Raw genomic sequence first — 20,888 nt, 5'->3', positions numbered from 1 at the left:
TGAGAGCTGCTGATGTAGGTCTATTTCACGCACACGTATGAACGAAAATATTTCAGTTTACCATATGTTGCCTGCTACTGCAACAAATTATGTATTCACTAAGAAACTTTGTTTTTACTGCTATAATTAGAAATTTTTGAACTTGGTGTATAGATAAAAAAGAATATTTTGCAGAAAAATACGGGAACTGGCTGTTTGTACGTCAGTTTACAAGTAAAGTAACCATCATCGTGCCTCGTTCGGTCTATGTTATTCCATTTCTCTGTAAGACAGTAATATGACCACAACTTGAGGCTGGTTGAACGTAGCCCTTATTACAATGTGTGGCGGAGCAGGTTCGACACTATGATCGCTAGCACTGAGTGAAGCAAGCTGCAAAATTAATGCCCACCTACCTGAGTATAGCCTTCGTTCACCATCCGTTACTCTGCACTCGTAGGTATTATGCAGACGATGTTAAAAGCAGCGTTGAACAAAACCATCGTCCATACTTACGATTGCACAGTCCGCGTGACTCAGGTAACAAAATAAACCTGAGAATCTCTAGTAATAACGGCAGAAGGGTATGTTTCCTTCCTTTCTTAACTGAAAATGTCCGCTTATCGATACTAATGTTTTTGTATTCTCTTTTAGCTGTGGTGTGTCCGCCCCCGGTAGCGGAGTGGTCAGCGCGACAGAATGTCAATCTTAAGAGCCCGGGTTCGATTCCCGGCTGGGTCGGAGATTTTCTCCGCTCAGGGACTGGGTGTTGTGTTGTCTTAATCATGATTATTTCATCCCCATCGACGCGTAAGTCGCCGAAGTGGCGTCAACTCGAAAGACTTGCACCCGGCGACGGTCTGCTCGACTGGAGGCCCTAGTCACACATGTACGTTTAGCTATGGTGTCAACAAGCCCACATTTATGTCGATAGCACATCGACTACTAGTTCATGCAGCTTATGTCACACGCAAGACAGCCAGAAAATCCAACCGGAAATATTACGAGATTAATACAGTCAATACTCTGCTACGAAATGAATTTCACACTAGGTCCTTTTCAGTAGATTCTTCAAATGAAGATGCTCGCCAAAAATGTTCTGTAAGTGCATACTGAACACGCCACGCAGAATTCTTTAGAGACCGACAGTTTAACACGCAGTTTTCTCTACAACAAACACTCCAAAATCTCCCAAACTTCACAGAACTGTTCGTAATTGCATCTACTTGCACGGCGATACAAACCGAACGCGATATAACAGTCTTTTCTTCATTTTACAAATAATTTTTTTGGACACGTCTAACATGACCTCGTCCGGCAGCTAGTCCACGACTGACTGACTGACTGACTGACTGCCATTGCTTTCAGGGCGTATAACTCATCCCAGTGCGCGGCAAAGACTTTCCTGTCATTGGTTGATCAAAACGAACAGCCAATCACATTAATCTTTCATGATATATTCGCGCTCAAACTACTTCACTCCAATCAATTTTCGCAGATGCATCTACGTCGTTTCATGCTGCAAGTATTAACAAAATGTTTCACCGAACCAAACCAAACGAAAAACTAAGAGAAAACTATGCTTGAAATATACTTTAGAACTCATTATCCTCTTACTACCTTTCTGGCTGCCTTATTACAAAAGCAAACGCTCATAGACATACGTCTTCCACCAGTTAGGGGGATTCACAGTTTTTCATGGCATCCTGGTGGCGTAACACTTGCTAGTTACGTAAGGTGTAATATAATATAGAATTGAAATTTGACGTATGTCCCACATACATACTCACACTCACTCTCATTTACTCTCACCCTAACACAAAATATAAATATTAGCTTTTAAACTGTTATTACCATCACGAATGAAAATTTATCGAAAGTTTAGAACTGAAAATCTTTATAAATTAAATCATCACACTAAGAATGATATTACTGTTTTCAAATAACAAAAGAAATATAAACTGTTGCTATTACTATCCGAATTTATTTTGTTAAGTGTCGGTTAAGTACTTTATTAATATGTTTTTTATATCTCTGAAACTATTATAGTTAGCGGTATCAAATTTCGACACAAAGCTCATCTGAATAACAAAAGGTCATGTACCATATTTGGAATAAAACAGCTAATATTTAACGTAGTTATTTAGTTTTTTTAGGTGAGGTGAATAAGTGATTTTAGTACGCACCACAATGAGCATTTTCACGGTCCGTCTTAGCGACAGGCGGACCTATGACGCTTACGGCAGACCACATGCCGCCCGCCACCGAACGCTACTATACTGCAGGCTCCCAAAACAGCTTGCCATAACGTAACAAACTTACTACAAAAATCTGCAGTCGCGTAATAGCTGCGACGCTGCAAATGTACTTGTAGGGGCCTGTGTCGAGCGCGCTTGTGGACACCACTTCGCAGCGTGTCGGGGGACGGGATGAATGAAGACGGTCTCCCTACCTGCCTCGCCGCAACAATGCAAAGGTTCTTGACCCACCTACCGGCGGGGACACCCGGGCTATTTGACACTTGCTACATCCGGAGACATCCGTTCGTCGTCGCATTCGTATTCATGCCTCCACTTTCGGAGCTTCTGGAACGCTGTTCTCCTGTGTGAATCAGCCCTTATTCGGAGTGCCGTGGTTCCCATGTTTTAAATTTGTTCACGAACATTTATACCTGTGAAAGGATGAGGAACACATTTGCGGGAACTGCGAGGAGTCTAATCCTTGCATTCCCGGTGGCGGCAACGTAAATGGAAACGAAGAAAAGAAATAAGTAACTGGTGGCACTATCACTTCGTCTCTGTGTACAACGTTCATTTTCTGGATTCGACATCGAACTCGATACTTAAGAGACCACATTCCAGCGATTTATTTTCCTTCTTTATGTTGATACATTATGAAGTATCGGAAAAACTGAAAGTTTTCCCGCTTTTGATCTTCTATAACCTTCGTTTCCGTCGCGCGTTAAAAGTTGGAAGTTCCTATTTTGTAGCGTGCACCTAAATAGCTAAATGCAGGAATACTTCATTGTATGCAGAACTGTGCAGCAAATTTTGTTTGCTTGTAGTCTTGGCACAAAGCTAAGAGTCCACTATACGTTATGTGCAGAAGAAGAGAGCTATCTAGATATTATCCTTTCTTGTTCCACTCGGAAATGAAGCAAGTAAATATTAATCATTTTGCGCCTCTTCCTTCTTGTTACCGAAAAAGCGTAAACATTTATGCGACACCTTCATATTGTAAAAGGTAGTAGATTTTTATACTTCCGGTGTTCCTTTACTGATGTCCATATTGTCCCTTCGGAATAGGGATACGAGTGCCGCAATAGCTCACAAGCGCGATCAGTAGAACAGTTTCTAAGGTGTAACTTCGCAGTTGATCTTCGACGTCCTAAAATTCACGCTTTTCACGTCACACCAGTTTGGCTGGATCTTTCCACTTCATGTCGGGAAGTACAAACGGTGATGTTCTGACAGAAAGCTTTGTACTTCTAGACGTAGTTGCCTTCGTGTGCACAGCGCATGGATCTTTCTTCTGGATAAATCGTAATTGTTATTCGACATTTTGCCGGCGGGATCATTTTAGACTGTATCAGAACACAAAGTGAATAATGTAGTAATTCTGTCTCTCTGACAGAACAGATAGGAACTTGGCGTCCTGAGCCACATACTAAATTCAGTATGCTAAATGGACTTCGGTTCTGCCAGACGTGAGGGTAGCTACAGATAAGGGCATGAAAGGCCCAAACGATGCAAGCAGCCGCTTGGGGCGCCAGACTGAGAGGAGCGCCAGAGGCTCCCCTAGTACAAAATGCGTATATAGGGTAAAAAATAACTAGTAGCGCCGCGCGGTTTGAGGCGTCAGGTCACGGACTGCGCGGCACCTCCCGCCGGAGGTTCGAATCCCCCCTCGTGTGTGTGTGTGTGTGTGTGTGTGTGTGTGTGTGTGTGTGTGTGTGTGTGTGTGTGTTTTGTTGTTAGCATAAGTTAATTTAAGTAGTATGTAAGTCTAGGGACTGACGGCCTAAGCTGTTTGGTGCCTTGGGAATTCACACACATTTGAACACTTTTTAATTAGTAGCGAAAACTGACGGGATTGAAAGTAAACGATAGTATTCGCTGAAGCAAACATATTCCAATGAACATGGGCCAGCGAAAGAGCCGTTGGCGAAATAATTGCGGATGTGGGCTGCTGAAATATTTCTGTATAAAATATGAACACTTCGTGGATGTATCCTCATCCAATCGGGCTCAAATTTCGCCTAGGGCTTACCTCGACAAGGAACAAAATGTTAAATCAGCACGTTGCACTCATGTCCCCGGATCGTAGCGTAAAGCTTGACAAAAGTTTGCAACTCACTGCTCCAGTTCCTCAGCCGTATCAGCGGTAGTGCTTTACACTTCACTTTTGAGATGAACACAGACAGAAAAATCTAAAGAATTGAGATCAGATGGCCTTGAAGGCCAAGGTACATGCTGCATTCGACCTATCCGTCTTGGACCGTATTGGCGTTAAAAGTCAGTAACAAAATGTCCCTGTGGTGTACCATGCACGTACCACATTCACCAACGTTGGGCAACGTAAGGTAGTTCTAGGGTGAAACTGGAGTCCAATTAAATGTGGACTTACTGGAAAAGTTTCGTTTCAGGTAGTTTTGTACTAACTAGGACAATGCTGCGTGGTGGCACATGCATAATTTTCTCGAAAACCGCTTGTTTGCAGACCCATGTTTACTGGAAAGCTTTTCCTTGTGTTGTCGCATACTTCCACAGTGTCAGTTTTCACTATTAAATGTGATCCTCCTACGTAGCGGGGTAGATAATAACAGAATTTTATTCAGTAAAAGCTGTTAAAGATCTCAGGGTTTACCTTAAATATAAATGGTTTCTTCTCGTAATATTTAGCACTGGACGCAGATTTTTTTTTTAAAATTCTGTTAGAGGGAAACGTCTGTGTAGTACTTATTTTAAAACAAACAACTCACTTTCACGACCACTGTATTTAGAGTTTTTTTAAAGGTTTTATGAAGAACCCTCTTGGAGTTGGGGGGGGGGGTGGAGGAGGTCGCAAAATGACACATAGCTTTTGGGGAAAAATGTTCTCGAACTTGCCCTGAGTACAGAATATGATAGTACTTCCAGTTGGCAATGAGGGGTACGTCCCAGACACGTATCTAGAAACCTAGGGTTACATGACAGACGAATGAATGAATGAACGAGCGATCAAACGACACAACAAGGGTACTATTCCTAGTTTATAAACTGAACAGCGGATGCGCGCACTCCGAAGACTATGGGCTTGTATTCTGGAGGAAACACATGTAATCCTTATCCAGCCATCCTCATTTAAGTTTCTGTGGTTTATTTAAATCATTTCTTTCTCCGAGGCGGTAACAGTCCCATTTTCTCAATCTCTAGGTGCACAGTGCTCCGTCTTGTATGGCACCTACGTTCACGCGACGTTAAATTTTTACCTTCCTTCCAACAGATGTATAGTTTGAGCTCATACATGCTTGGTAGTTGCTGTCCGCCTGTGCTAGGCCTGTGACAAGAATATGTAAGTAGATGCATTAAAGACTAGTGAAATCGCGCACACAGTTCACTCTCCGAGATAGCAAATAACGGCCCAGACGCACACTGGGGTAACTGGAGAGACACGGGCACATAGACCTCAGGGTGGTGCGGAAGCATACGCACCGCTTGGCGACGTATTTAAATTGGAGAGAGGCGGGCGGGCATGCTTCGCTGTGAGCGGGGCCGGGGTGCAAGGTCGAGTTACAGCGAGTTAAGATACTTCCGGCGGCGGCAGGGTAGCGCCCGCGCCTGCGCCCTCCCACGCACCGCGCCGCCGCCGCCGCCACGGCAGGTGCGTCCTCCGTCCACTCTTTGTTAACTGCTGCTGCTCACTGCTCGCTCCCAGCCATCGTCCCCACCTCTAGTCCGCAAAAAACTTTTTTTTATCGCATAGCGAACTTGTCTCCGAATCCATGGCCTCTACCTTCCTCGCCCACTCATGACTTGGGCTTACCTCACACGACGATCAAGGTAGTATTGCTTGACTTCCGAAAAGCATTTGACTCAGGCCCATGCCTATGTTTGTTGCTGAAAGCATGACCATAAGGAATATGGAGCGAAGTTACGACCGGATTCAGAATTTATTATTAGAAAGTACACAGCTTGTGTTCTTAGATGTAGTCGTAGAGAGATGTAGAAGTAGCTTCAGATGTGCCCAGAGAAGTGTTTCGGTGCCCTTGTTCATGTTATATACGAGAGGCGTTCAGTGAGTCGTGTAACACACATTTTCAGAAGGCAGAAGCACGCATCGAACCACTCTACTGGTCGACGTCGGTGCCAACGTCTTTGCTGCATCAGTAACTTCCCCTTGATCCATGTACTGCTTGCCACGGAAGGCATCCTTCATTGGACCAAACAGATGGAAGTCGGAAGATGAGAGATCCGGGCTATAGGGTGGACAGGGAAGAACAGTACAGTGAAATTTTGTGAGCTTCCTTCTGGTAAACAGACTTGTTTGATGCCTTGCGTTGTCACGGAGAAGGAGCAGATCGTTTGTATTTTGCTGGCTCCGAACACACTGAAGTCAACTTCCTGAGGGTGCGCCATATACTTCAGAGTTTATCGTTCCACCACGAGGGAGGACATCAAATAGAATAAGCCCTTCGTAGTCTCAGAAGATCGTCGCTATAACTTTATTGGCTGAGGGTGCGGCCTTGAGGTTTCTCTTCTGACAGGTGTCACTCCTTGGATTGCCGTTTTATTTCCGGTTCGAAGTGATGAACATGTGTTCCATCGCCTGTGACAATGTTCGAGAAGAAAAGTCACATGCAAGGAATTTTGCACAGACTGTTCTTGGTTAGTCTTCATGGTCTTCTGTTAGCGGCAAGGAACCACATTTCTTGAGTGCCCCAACTGGTGGACGAGTGTGTCAGCACTACCAATACAGCCGCGCGGAGTGGCCGCGCGGTTTGAGGCACCATGTCGCGGACTGCGCCGCCCCTCCCGCCGGAGGTTCGAGTCCTCCCTCGGACGTGTGTGTGTGTGTGTGTGTGTGTGTGTGTGTGTGTGTGTGTGTTTTCGTAGCATAAGTTAGTTTAAGTAGTGCGTAAGTACCGATGACCTCAGCAGTTTGGTGTCTTCGGAATTCATACATATTTTAACATTTGAAATACCAATAGAGATGTCCAGTTGAGCAGTGAGGTCTTTGATTGTAATCATTCGATCACCTCGAATGAGAGACCGAGCGAGGTGGCGCAGTGGCTAGCACACTGGACTCGCATTCGGGAGGACGACGGTTCAAGCCCGCGTCCGGCCATCCTCATTTAGGTTTTCCGTGATTTCCCTAAATCGCTCCAGGCAAATGCTGGGATGGTTCCTCTGAAAGGGCACGGCCGACTTCCTTTCCCGGCCTTCCCTAATCCGATGAGACCGATGACCTCGCTGTCTGGTCTCCTCCCCCAAAACAAGCCCCAACAGAAGTCACGGCGGTCGGCACGCGGAAGATGACAGAGGTTTGCTCGACCGTGCTGCGATGATGACTGACACCTCACCCAACGATATACCGTACTTTTGTTCACTGCAAGGTCTCCGTATACATTCTGGAAGCGCCTATGAATATCTGCGATGCTCTAGTTTTCCGCCAAAAGCAACTCTGCTTGGAACGCTCCTCTATTACAGACACCACTTCGAAGGCTACGAATAGTGCCACCATTTATAGAAACTTTACCGGATTGGGGGAGGAGGGCTAACAGAATTTAGCCATATGTAAGGGTCTGTTCGTATTTTTCTCAAGCTGCCCATAAAAATTTAAATGTGGTCCCACCCGAACGAAGAGTTAAAACGGGGAGGAAGATTCTCATACGGCGCAGTTGCCGTTCTCTAAAGCGCAGAGCACTCATCTGTGAAAGAATATATAAGCGGTCTTATATTTTTTTATTGTTATTATCTCAGGCTCGTATTCAGTTTGTGTACTGCAGCGGCTTGGAAGCGAAATAAAAAAAAAAAGATAGCCAAGAAGATAATTATATGTGGTCGTATAATCGATTACTGTGAGGAGTGCGTCTGCTTAGTGATGGGCCACGCCGGGACAATGAACGTTGGCGTGTGGAGGGAAGGCCGGCGGTGTGCCGGGAGCTAGGAGGGGCGAGTGCGGCCCGTGAATACCTGAACGTGCGGGCCCGTCTGTCCGCGCCCGGGCCCGGGCCCGGATGCTGCTCCTCCGCGCCTGCCACTTCACGCGGCCGCTCATTCACCGCTGAGGCGGCCAGGGCGGGCGCCAGCCAGCCGCCACTGCCAACTCAACGAGATTAACGGAGTCCGCCAGATTAAAACCGTGAGCTATGAGTGTGAATCGTGCCTGCTCAGTCGGCGTCAGAAAACTAGGCGAATTACAAAAAATAAAGCTAGTGAATGTCTATCTAATACCTAAAATTAAGTGGCCCGTATCCTCTCACCACCCCGCAACACCGCCAAAAGAATTATGTCGGCGCTAGGTCACTTTACAAGCTATTGTCCTATTTTTAAAGTATAATAAAACAGGCTGACGCTAGCAACTAAAAAAAGGCGGTTCAACCTCACCGACGTCTACTACAGACCATTGGTCTTGTACATCGGCAACATGCTTAACAGTGGAGAAATGTGCCTCCTAGCCTCACCGTACGTTTACTAAATGAGATACCACTGGCTAGCCTTCTCAAATTATCAACATTAACCATATACGGAACGGATTCTTGTCATTTAAAGTACTTTCTCTTCGTATACAGTCCGCAGCTCGTGGTCGTGCGGTAGCGTTCTCGCTTCCCACGCCCTGGTTCCCGGGTTCGATTCCCAGCGGGATCAGGGATTTTCTCTGCCTCGTGATGACTGGGTGTTGTGTGATGTCCTTAGGTTAGTTAGGTTTAAGTAGTTCTAAGTTCTAGGGGACTGATGACCATAGATGTTAAGTCCCATAGTGCTCAGAGCTATTTCTTCGCATACAATTATAAACAGGTGACAGAAGTCATAGCGTACCCTCTAATATTTTGTCGAACTTCTTTTTGCCAGGCGTACTGCAGCAACTCGACGTGGCATGACCTCAACATATCGCTGGAAGTCCTCTACAGAAATATTGAGCCTTGCTGCCTTCGTAGCCGTATATAACTGTGAATGTGTTGCCTGTGCAGGATTTTGTCCCTTAAAATGACCGATGGAGTTGATGTCGGACGATCTGACCAAATCATTCGCTTGAACTGTCCAGAACGTTCTTCAAACCATTCGCAGACGATATGACCTGGTGACATGACGTATCGTTGCATCGTTCTTTGGGAGCGTGAATTCCGTGATTGACCGCCAATAGTCTGTGTTGCCGGGCATAACTATTTCCATTCAATGATCGGTTCAGGTGGACCACAGGACGCAGTCCATTCCATGTAAGCATAGCCCACACAATTCTGGGTCCATGGCTTTGTGGAGTCTGCGCACACCTCCACCCTACCACCAGCTCTTATCAGCTGATATCGAATCACCGAGCGAGATGGTGCAGTGGTTACGATACAGGACGAAGTTTCAAACCCGCGTCCGGCCATCCTTATTTATAATTTCCGCGATTTCCCTAAGTCGCTTCAGGCAGATATCTGGAGGATTCCTTTGAAAGGATAGGGCCGAGTCCCTTCCCCATCCTTCCCTAATCCGATCTTGTGCTCCGTCTTTAATGACCTCGTTGTTAACGGAACGTCAAATTTGAGTCATCTCCTACTCCTACTCCACGGTTTTCCACCCGTCTAGATTCCGACCTATGTGGTTACGAGCCACGAGAGGCGCTGCAGGCGATGTCGTTTGATACCATAGCCCCTCATCATCAGATTTCACCAAACTGTCCATACGGATGAGTTCGTCATATCTCTCACATTGACTTCTGCGGTTATTTCACTCAGTGTTGCTTGTCTATCAGCACTGACAACACTACGCAAATGTCACTGCTCTCGGTCGTTAAACGAAGGTTGTCGGCCACTGCGTTGTCAGTGGTGAGAGATAATGCCTGAAATTTGGAATTCTCGGCACACTCTTGATACTGTGGATCTGAGAATATTGCATTCATTAACGATTTCCGAAATGGAATGTCCCATGCGTCTAGCTCCAACTACCGTTTTGCTTTCAAAGTCTGTTAGTCCCGTCGTGCGGCTATAATCACGTCGGAAACCTGAGTACAAATGCCAGCTCCGCCAATACGCTGCCCTTCTATACCTTGAGTACACGATACTACCGCTATCTGTATACATGTAAGTCGCTACCTCATGACTTTTGTCACTTCCGTGTGTGTAACTGACAACGTCCGATAGAAACTAACATAGGTAAATCAATTACAGTATAAGTTAATGGAGCACAAAGCTGAGAACATGATAGAACGTAAATATAAGACCACAAACTGGCAAGGGATATGGAACAAGATTCGTAACAGACATTTACCCACGGGAGTGGGAATCCAGTTTATACACCACGGTCAATTCGAAAATTCCAACGGATTCCAAACTATACACAGTACATCTCACCGACTAACCCTTGTGTTCCTCATGTACCGCTATCGACAGTGAGGAGCACAGATTTACATATACAAACGCAAGAGCAATATGAACCACAAACAGAACGATGGTGTCGAGCATCAAAGGGACTGCACCTCATACCATGAAAACAGCGGACTTCCTCAACCAACTATGCCCCTTTTCCCAAAATGAAGAGAAACTCAATGAACTGGCTAAAAGGTCACACCGTATATTACATTCCGGGGAACGACAAAAAAAAGTGAACAGGACCGATGAGAGTGCCTCACGACAATGCACCATAGACTTCAGCGGACGGGACACTTAAGGAAGAATTTGGCGGGTTTTTTTTCTTACTCATTGTCTTAAGGAATAGGTTTAGGTAATATCAATGTTAAAGACAAATGTCCTTTATGTTGCATGAAAAAAAAAACTGTAAGAGAATTTCCGACAGAAGGCAAGGTTCTGGGTTCGAGTGCCGGTACGGTACACACTTTTAAATTATAGTGTTAATAAAAACTACCACATCTATATTTCAGATGCGTTTATAACACCACAACCAGTTCGTGACCTGCAGTTAAACAAGCGAGACACACAAGCGAGGAACTAAATGGATGATAAAGGGAAAGACTGGGAGAGGAAGAAAAAGACACCAACTAACAAACAGTTGAGGCAGGAAAGCAATGACTACGTGGAACTAAACAGGAAAACACAAGACAGCAAGCGAGGGCGAAGTGCCATGTCTGAACAACTAATATTGATGTTCTCTCCAAGGAACGAAGATTAGGTTTCAATGTCTCGTCGACGACGAGGTCATTGGGGACGAAGCACAATCTTTGATAGGGCAAGGATGTCAACCAATGTTTACCGATAAACCATTCCGGCATTTGGCTTAAACGATTTACGGAATTCATAGGAAACTGGATAGCGGAACTGAAAAGGGGACTGTCCAATCCGACATATTGAAACTAACCATGAATTTTTTTATGCAGGAAAAATGCACCGAAAGATCCAGTGTCAAAATTTTACCTGCTAAGAACTCACTGCAATGAACGCCTATTTATGTGTTACTTATTAGTTAATTTCTTGGACGTTCATTCGAATAATGTCGACATTCCGTTAGAAATTGTGGAAACATCAGAAGAAACAGGAAATAAATGGAGTGATTCCGTGAACTGTGGCTCTAACGATGATTGTTGAGCTAATTGAAGTCCAGAACAAAAACACAAACACAGTACCTTTCAAGCCTAAGAAAACATGCACTCCATTTCCAGTCATGCACTCTCCATTTCCAGTCATTCCACCAGGACGGAGGTACTCGGCTCGTGTTGTCTGTAGTTCAACCATGCCTAGACAGTCAATACCGCGGTTCGATCGCATCCGCATTGTTAGTTTGTGCCAGGAAGGACTCTCAACAAGGGAAGTGTCCAGGCGTCTCTGAGTGAACCAAAGCGATGTTGTTCGGACATGAAGGAGATACAGAGAGACAGGAACTGTCGATGACATGCCTCGCTCAGGCAGCTAAGGGCTACTACTGCAGTGGATGACCGCTGTCTACAGACGATGGCTCGGAGGAACTCTGACAGCAACGCCACCATGTTGAATAATGTTTTTCGTCCACCCACAGGACGTTGTGTTACGACTCAAACTGTGCGCATGATGCGAAACTTCACTCCCAACGTCCATGGCGAGGTCCATCGTTGCAGCAACGACACCATGCAGGGCGGTACAGATGGGCCCAGCAACATGCCAAATGGACCGCTCAGGATTGGCATCACGTTCTCTTCACCGATGAGTGTCGCAAATGCCTCCAACCCGACAATCGTCGGAGAAGTGTATGGAGGCAATCCGGTCAAGCTGAACGCCTTAGACACACTGTCCAGCGAGTGCAGCAAGGTGGAGTTCTCTGCTGTTTTGGGGTGGCATTATGTGGGGTCGACGTACGCCGCTGGTGGTCATGGAAGGCGCCGTACGATACGGGAAAGCCAACCTCCGACCGATAGTGCAATCATATCGGCAGCATATTGACGAGGCACTCTCAGCGAGCAATAAGACTGTCAATTTTTTGGTTGAACGAAATCGGGGGAAAACGTTTAAATTCGAGCAATGTGCAAATCCGGTTAGATTTCGTAAAATCTGAAACTGAATTTACAAGTGGAAGAAAGATGTTCACAAAGTACTAAATGCGCGACAAACTGAAACTCGCAAAAGTCTGAAAGAGAAACTTAGAGCAAATTGAAAAAGAGGCAGCGAGAAGCGTGTGAGATATATACGTGCGTGTGATGAACCCCTTCTCTGGAAAATTGCTCTCCTTCATGCCTCCTCTGTGTTACCACAGATGACGTGTCACCGATCTCGCTTGTACCAAGATTGCAATATGGGTAAGGTGCCTATTCCCTTCCACCACTCTTCGCAGAAAGCAGCACGTATGTCGTTAATCCGTTATCTTGAGGCTATAATAAATTCTTAGTGAGGAACTGAGATTTTATAAATAAATTAATTGCCAATTAGTTTGTTTATACTAGATGCCACACGTTTTTTATTAGCAGAATACAAGAAACTGCACAATTATATTCCACTTTATGAGTCACAAATAATCTCCAATCTTCACACTTTCAAACGAACAAAACACTGAACTGCGTATCTACGTGATTACTATCATATTGTTCTCAGTTATATGTCCACATAACCAGAAATTGCTAATAAAATCTTAATTGACACCGACCGCGGCAGACAACATGTCTGTCCCCCGAGGCTGCCGAACCAGCTCCAATTTACAGGTAGACATTGCTAATTAAGTCTCAACTGATACCGACCGCAGCAGACAACATGTCTGTCCTCCGTCACTGTCGAACCAGCTCTGATCTTAGCCGAACCACTTCGCCCGCCATCCAAGTTAGGCGCGATCCGAAGATTTCCGAAGTGCTTCGTCTGCCTTTTTATTTAGCTGTTTTTTTATACTGATGGTAATTAACGCTTTTGAAATAATGGAATGATAGGCTGCTGTTGAGAGATACTTTTACATGAAATACTAGTATATTCACTGTTTAGTTTCTTTAGTATTAATAACAGAAGATTATAATTTCGGCACGCAACTTCCGAAAGCAGCAGCCGATCGCGGAGAAAGACCACAATTTAGGCGGTCTTTCTCACGATATCCGTGCCGAACAAACTATCTGTCATCGGTACCTCACACCACATGACGTAATCTTCCACTGCTGCCTCCTCAACTGCTCTAAGAAGAGATTCAGGTACCTGAATATGATGAATGCATAACGAGAAATATTACAAACTATTCGAAAGATCTAGCACTGCTCATGAGTCAATGCGCCATTACTGAGGACACTGGGCGCTCTGAATTTCAAGTGAGCTGAACATTACTGATTTCCAGGGATCTCAGACGTGATTAAACAGGTTAAGGAAATTATAAGGAAAAGGAAGTCGCAAAATTACGAAGTTTACTTGAGGTAAACGTGTCGATGAGATGTCAATAAATAATACTACAGAGAAATCCATAGCTGACGTAAAATGAAGCTTCTTATTATCTTCTAAGATGCTGTGAATAAAGCCAGTCAGTCACGTTTCGAGGAACGCGCAGTTTATCATTTCGAGTGAAAGAGAGAGAGAATCGCTTGTGTAGTCGATGACTGCTCACACATTCGTATACTGCTATGACATTCGTATACAACAGTGCCAGTGGTAAGCATCAGTGGATTACTGTTTCCACAGCTTTCTCTCTGTTTCCACGAACATCAACGCAAATTAGGACCAAAAACGAAAAATAAAGGACTGTTTACTTACAAAAATCTTATAACCGACTTAGCAAATGTTCAAATGTGTGTGAATTTCTATGGGACCAAACTGCTGACGTCATCGGTTCCTAGACTTCCACACCACTTAAACTAACTTATGCTAAGAATAACACACACACACACACACACACACACACACACACACACACACACACACAGTGGCGACAATCTGGAAAAAATGGAAGAGAATAATGTTGAATCTTATATCCGACATGTCCTCTTACCATTTGCGGGCAATAATGTCATGTTTTTGTTGGTCTTTTGGCCTGGACATAACGACATCCCTGTCATTATGAGGACGACGAAATACACACACATCAAAAAAAGTTCTGCATCATCTCGGTTCCGAGAATTCCGGATCCTGTACAGAAAATTGGAATAGAGATCAACATAAAGATCATTTCCGCCCTTTTTATTGCTCATGAAAACAACACATTGCTTGATGGACCACCATACAGCGAGACCTTCAGAGGGGGTGGTTCAGACTGCTAGATCCCTCAAAGTGGTTGGTGGGTCACGTCTTCCAAAAAACAACCCTTTTCAATCAATCCCAGGCATGTTCGACAGGGTTCAGGCCTGGAGAACATGCTGGTCACTCTAGTCGAGCGATGTCGTTATCCTGAAGGAAGTCATGTGGACGATGGGGGGGGGGGGGGGCGCTAATTGTCGTCCATGAAGACGAATGCCTCGTCAATATGCTGCCGATATGATTGCACTATCGGTCGGAGGTTGGCTTTCCCGTATCGTACGGCGCCTTCCATGACCACCAGCGGCGTACGTCGACCCCACATAATGCCACCCCAAAACAGCAGAGAACTCCACCTTGCTGCACTCGCTGGACAGTGTGTCTAAGGCGTTCAGCTTGACCGGATTGCCTCCATACACTTCTCCGACGATTGTCGGGTTGGAGGCATTTGCGACACTCATCGGTGAAGAGAACGTGATGCCAATCCTGAGCGGTCCATTTGGCATGTTGCTGGGCCCATCTGTACCGCCCTGCATGGTGTCGTTGCTGCAACGATGGACCTCGCCATGGACGTTGGGAGTGAAGTTTCGCATCATGCGCACAGTTTGAGTCGTAACACAACGTCCTGTGGGTGGACGAAAAACATTATTCAACATGGTGGCGTTGCCGTCAGAGTTCCTCCGAGCCATCGTCTGTAGACAGCGGTCAGCCACTGCAGTAGTAGCCCTTAGCTGCCTGAGCGAGGCATGTCATCGACAGTTCCTGTCTCTCTGTATCTCCTCCATGTCCGAACAACATCGCTTTGGTTCACTCAGAGACGCCTGGACACTTTCCTTGTTGAGAGTCCTTCCTGGCACAAACTAACAATGCGGATCCGATCGAACCGCGGTATTGACTGTCTAGGCATGGTTGAACTACAGACAACACGAGCCGAGTACCTCCGTCCTGGTGGAATGACTGGAAATCTTTGGGCGGGTTTAGTGACATCTCTGAGCAGTCAAAGGGACTGTGTCTGTGATAAAATATCGACAGCCAACGTCTATCTTCAGGAGTTCTGGGAACTGGTGTGATGGAGAACTTTCTTGATGTGTGTATATAATTCGGATTCCACCAGAAACTAATAGTGCGATTCAGCCCCTCGATAAAAAAATTTTCAACAGTGTAAAGAATTTTTCAGAAAATTCTCTGGCTATATAATTTGCAACAGCTCTTTGTCACTTCATATTTATTTGTGGAATAGAATTGTTTAACTTCCGTCTTTTCTGCAGTGCCAGTATCCATCATAGCTGTCCATATGAACTGCAAGTTACTCAAAACGGTTATTATTTGAGTGTTTTTATTACGGTTTATGTGCTTAAAATTCACGTGTGTGATTTGGACTTCGCGGCGCCACGTCCTCTTGTCACGGCTGAGTCTGCTTATCCGCCAATCCGCGCACTGGACAGGAAGGCCTGTACAAAGTGCTGTTATAAGTGGTTCTTCGTGCGGCAAAAATTAATAACTTTAATTTTTTTACATACTCATAGTGCGCCTTAGGAGCTACAATTTTGACAGTGCATTTGTTTCTGTGTATTCTGCCTGCTTCAAAAATTTCGGGGTAAGTTGCGACATGTCGGACTGGACCATTCCGTTGTGAGTGCAAGTCCAGTGTCTCAACTGCACCACGTCGCTCTGTTTTGCCTCGAATAATCTGTCTAGAGGTCTTTCGAAATTATGCGATTTTTTATACACAATTAGGTAGTTACTACATTTGTCACATGTAGATTTTCGTCCTGGTATTTGGCTGAATTAACATGACTAATTAGATAGAGAGGAACTAATTTCTAAAAACTATTACACCTAATATTATTCAGTAAGAAGCTGTTGTAATGCCACTGGTCCCAGATAGCTGCCCGTTCAAAAACAGCTGAAATAAGGATTTGTTTACAATTGTCTGTTGTTCTCACTCCCGAAATTATCTTCTAGACCCACACCAAACACTACTGCCTGCGTATAGTGGTTTCATTATTAGGTTAATGCGAAAGTGCAGTCACTCTACAGAAGAAACTGCTCACTATACATTTCTGCGAACCATTATAGAATATTGCTCAAGTGTGTGAGGTCCTTAGCAGGTAAGGCTTTTGGTGGAGATTGAACGTATACGAAGAAGAGTGACGTTAATGCCCACAAGTTTATTTGACCATCGGGAGGGCCTCAGCACCCAGACGCATAAAGGGAGACACGCTCTCGTGAAAGCTTGCTTACTAAGTTTCGCGAGCCGGTATTGAGCGAGGAAAAAATGGGTCAAATGGCTCTGAGCACTATGGGACTCAACTGCTGTGGTCATAAGTCCCCTAGAACTTAGAACTACTTAAACCTAACTAACCTAAGGACATCACACACATCCATGCCCGAGGCAGGATTCGAACCTGCGACCGTAGCGGTCGTGCGGTTCCAGACTGTAGCGCCTTTAACCGCTCGGCCACTGCGGCCGGCTATTGAGCGTGGAACCCTGTACGTAACGCTTCTTTAGGGTCTGCGACCACAATATTAAGCAAATTACAGCACGCACAGAGATATGTAGGCAATCGTTTTTTTTTTTTTTTTCCTCACGTGTTGTACGCGTTTGGACGGAAAAAAAATGCTGATACGTTGCCCACTGGGAACCACCACGCCATACCCTTGACAGTGGTGTGCAGAGTGTTATTGTGGATGTAGATGTAGGTGTATAATGTCCGAAAAAATGCATAAACGAGGGGCATCTCATAATAAAAAAAAAAACAAAAAAAACGCCACTGCTAGAGTGACCTCGAAGCAGCTAATCACGGTGCAAGTTTTAGGATTGCCGGTGATGGTTCCCTGTCGTATCACAAAACAACTTGATACCCTCGCGTGGCAGGTATCGTAGCGAGCAGCGGCCCGATCTGCGATGGTGCAGTGTAAATTTACTGGTAAGATTCAGTGGGCTATGGCGGCGATGGTCTAGCAGCCATATTGCAACATATATTTAAATTTGGCGTGGATTTATTAAGCCATATTGCCAACAGCTCGCTACAAATATACCATCATATATATAGAGAAATCACAATGTAAAAAATTCGAACAGTTATTAGGATTATTTTACCATGTCCACGGAGGTACAATATTTATAGCTAAGGGTTCTTGACGTATCAACTGGATACAAAATAGAATGTAAGAAAGACTCAACAGCAATTGGGAGATTAGAATGTTTTACAACCACAGTTAGTACACCAAATTTCATTACATTTGCTACCATCTGGTATAAAATAAAAAAGAGGCTTTGTATATCTGAAGATATTCATCACATAATAACACAGAAGCAGTTGTTGGAAAGGATACCTTACGTTTCGGAATGTTTCGTAGTAAATGAGTTTATCGAGCTTTGAAGAAACTGCAGGAAAACAACAAACAGTTTACACCTCTTTCTTTTTCTTCTGCCACGCAGAAAGGGATGTCCTTGATGCTCATCGGAAGTAGGTAGGAAAGAGTTGAACCACGGTTGATACACATTCGTACCATGGTAGTTATCAGCTTCCTGCTTGCCTGAACTTTTCAAAACCAAGGAGAACTTGTAAGCAGCGGTTGGATCGGAGTGTAGTATTGTTCTTCGTGGCAGATGGAAAAGCGCCTATCCTCTGCCCATAGGTTGCAGCATAAACGTAACGTAAGACAGAATAGGACATGTATTACATCAAGAAATAACTTCCGTGGTTCTTGTAGCAGTTGTAGGAGGTAAAAACTCTAAGGGAAGGCAGAGATTGGCAGTCGTCGTCGGTGGTGGTGGTGGTGGTGGTGGTGATCTTAAGTCTGAAGGCTGGTTTTATACAGTTCTACGCGCTAGTCCATCCTAAGCAAGCCTCTTCGTCGCATCGTAATGTACATCCATTTCAGTCTGTTACCTGTACTCGAGCATTGGTCTCCCTCTAAAACATTCCCCTCGCCCCCACCCACTTCCATTACCAAACTGACGATTCCTTGATGCCTCAGGACCTGTCCTATTAAACGATTCCTTGTTTTAGTCAGGCTGTGCCATAAATTTCATTTTTCACCAATTCGATTCAATACCTGTCCGCTGTAGCCGACGTTTGATCGATGATTTTTCTGAAGTTTTTGCCTGCACGAGTAGCCGGCATTGATAAAACTTCACAAATTGCCTGTAGGCCTCTGTCTCGGGTTCTTCAGCCGACGTTTATTTGAAGGTTTTTGAGACGTTTCTTTAGCACGAGTGACTGGCAGTCGTAAGCTCGACTAGGTCCACCACCAGCAGTGGAGGGATGAAAGTTTGAGAATGCCAGCCACTCGTGCTGGAGAAACGTCAGAAAAATCATGGAACAAACATCGGCCTAAGAGCGCGAGATAGGAGGCAACAGGCACTTTCTCAAGAAGTGGCCACGAAAGCGTTACCAGTTTTGTACGTTCTCGTTAGTTATTCTCTTGCATGAACTCTTCATCGGTCGCTTTTCACTGGTGAGTCATCAGACCACTGAGATGAATGATGAATGGCCCAAAAGATGAATCATCGCCGTACATCTTCATCGCAAACAACTGTGGCAGCAGCAACAAGAAGGGGCTGTTGTGGTACGCCTTTAATGAGCAGTCCCGGCAAGGAAGGCCGCATCCTCACGGCCGCTGTGAGTGGCGGCAGGCTCCCCCGCGGAGTGCGAGCAGCGGGAAGGCAGCGGCCCAAAGGCGCAGCACATCTGAATGGGCTGCAGCCCGGCGCGGCGTGGTGCGGCCAGCGCTACGTCGCGCCTCCCCACGGCGGCGCCAGGTACTGAGCGCTGCAGCCCATTCATGGCGGCGGCTGGGGGCGGGCGCTGGCGGTAGCCGCCGCCGCGCCGCCAGTCTGCCGCGGAGCGCGCTGCCGAGCGGACCTCTCCACGGCCGGCATGTGGGTCAACCTCGTCGACCTCTACCGGCAGCTACGCATCGCATGAGCCGGACACGCACAGCCGCAGCATGGGAATTAAAACGATGAAGTCGTTCGCCAGGCCTAGAGGTGAGACTGGAGACGACTGCGACAGATGCCTCGGCGGACACGTGCCGCGCCACGGAAGCCGCAACTCCGCACGTGTGCCGCCAGCCGTTTTCGGCTTCTCCCTTTTTTCCTTACGCTTCGGAAAGACCGGCTGACGCCGCCGTTTAAAGGTCGCGCGCGCTGTTTTCGTAGTGACACATGGCGCTCGTGTGTTCGGTGCTGGTGCGCGGAAGCTGAGCGAAGCCGACGGCGCGGCGTGTGCGAAGCTTGATGGCGTAGTGGTGTTCTGTCCTTGCTGCGTTACATTCAGCCCCAGGACGGATGCGTTGGAAATTATAGTGTGCTTGTGCGTTCTATGATTTATGTGCGGCGTTGTAAAATTTATGTTAAGTGCCGATTTTCTTTTTTCTTTTTTTTCTTTTTTTTTCTTTCTTTTATACACCCGTTGCAATTTCAAGACGTCTGAATCACATGTGGACTTTATCTAGCGTTTGTTGACACTCGTTGTGTTTGGTCCTTTTACCATGATGTGTCTTCCACGAAACACGTCATAGCTCTGTGTGACTGCGTTGTATTCCTCTGGCTCACAGCGTATCTCATTCATTGCCACCCAAATTCTCCCACTCCTAGTTTCAACAATACTGTGCAGATGTAGGCCGTACACAGCGTCAGTCCTTCAAAACTGTTTCGTATGAGGGGCTTTCTTCAGATGTATTCGACACTTGTACTTTGTACAAGAAAGGAGAACACGGATACTGTAGTCAGCATCTTGGCTGTTACGGTACAACACAATTTATTTACTTGTTTTTGAAATCTGTTGTCTGTACGATAAAGTTTTGTTTGTTATCATTGTCGAACCTGCACTTCATGCGTCACATATGTCTTTTTTTTTTATTTCCAGTGCTTTTGTAAAGAATCAGTGACTCGGTATATTATAGTGCCCAATGCGCTGTCGGATTACGTGGCTTCACTACAGTTTGCTTTACTGAAGATGGTTGCTGCCATGACATATTTTATACAGAGCGCTGCTGTTTCGTTCTTCTTCTCGCTGCCGTACACCCGCGCGAGAAGACTTTGTGCTTCTGAAAGTGTGATAACATTTTTGTAGGTTGTGCAAATACCGTTTTT

General features: G+C 45.6%; 1 protein-coding gene across 3 annotated transcripts in view; it reads left to right on the top strand.

Annotated features, from left to right (window-relative positions):
- The window catches only part of LOC126188941 (ETS-like protein pointed), a 798,299-nt gene that overhangs the window by 551,448 nt on the left and 225,963 nt on the right, over positions 1-20,888 (top strand). Inside the window, exon 1 of one of the 3 annotated variants that reach the window (XM_049930686.1) lies at positions 19,638-19,781. The exons of the other annotated variants lie outside the window; for them this stretch is intronic. Within the exon in view, the coding sequence (XP_049786643.1) occupies positions 19,742-19,781 (40 nt within the window). The 5' untranslated portion in view covers positions 19,638-19,741. Of the gene's footprint in view, positions 1-19,637; positions 19,782-20,888 lie in introns of those variants that run through there. 3 annotated transcript variants of the gene reach the window in all.

This window comes from Schistocerca cancellata, chromosome 5 (assembly GCF_023864275.1).
Source record: "Schistocerca cancellata isolate TAMUIC-IGC-003103 chromosome 5, iqSchCanc2.1, whole genome shotgun sequence".
Taxonomy (NCBI): Eukaryota; Metazoa; Arthropoda; class Insecta; order Orthoptera; family Acrididae; genus Schistocerca; species Schistocerca cancellata.
This window is presented reverse-complemented; position numbering and strand designations above follow the sequence as displayed.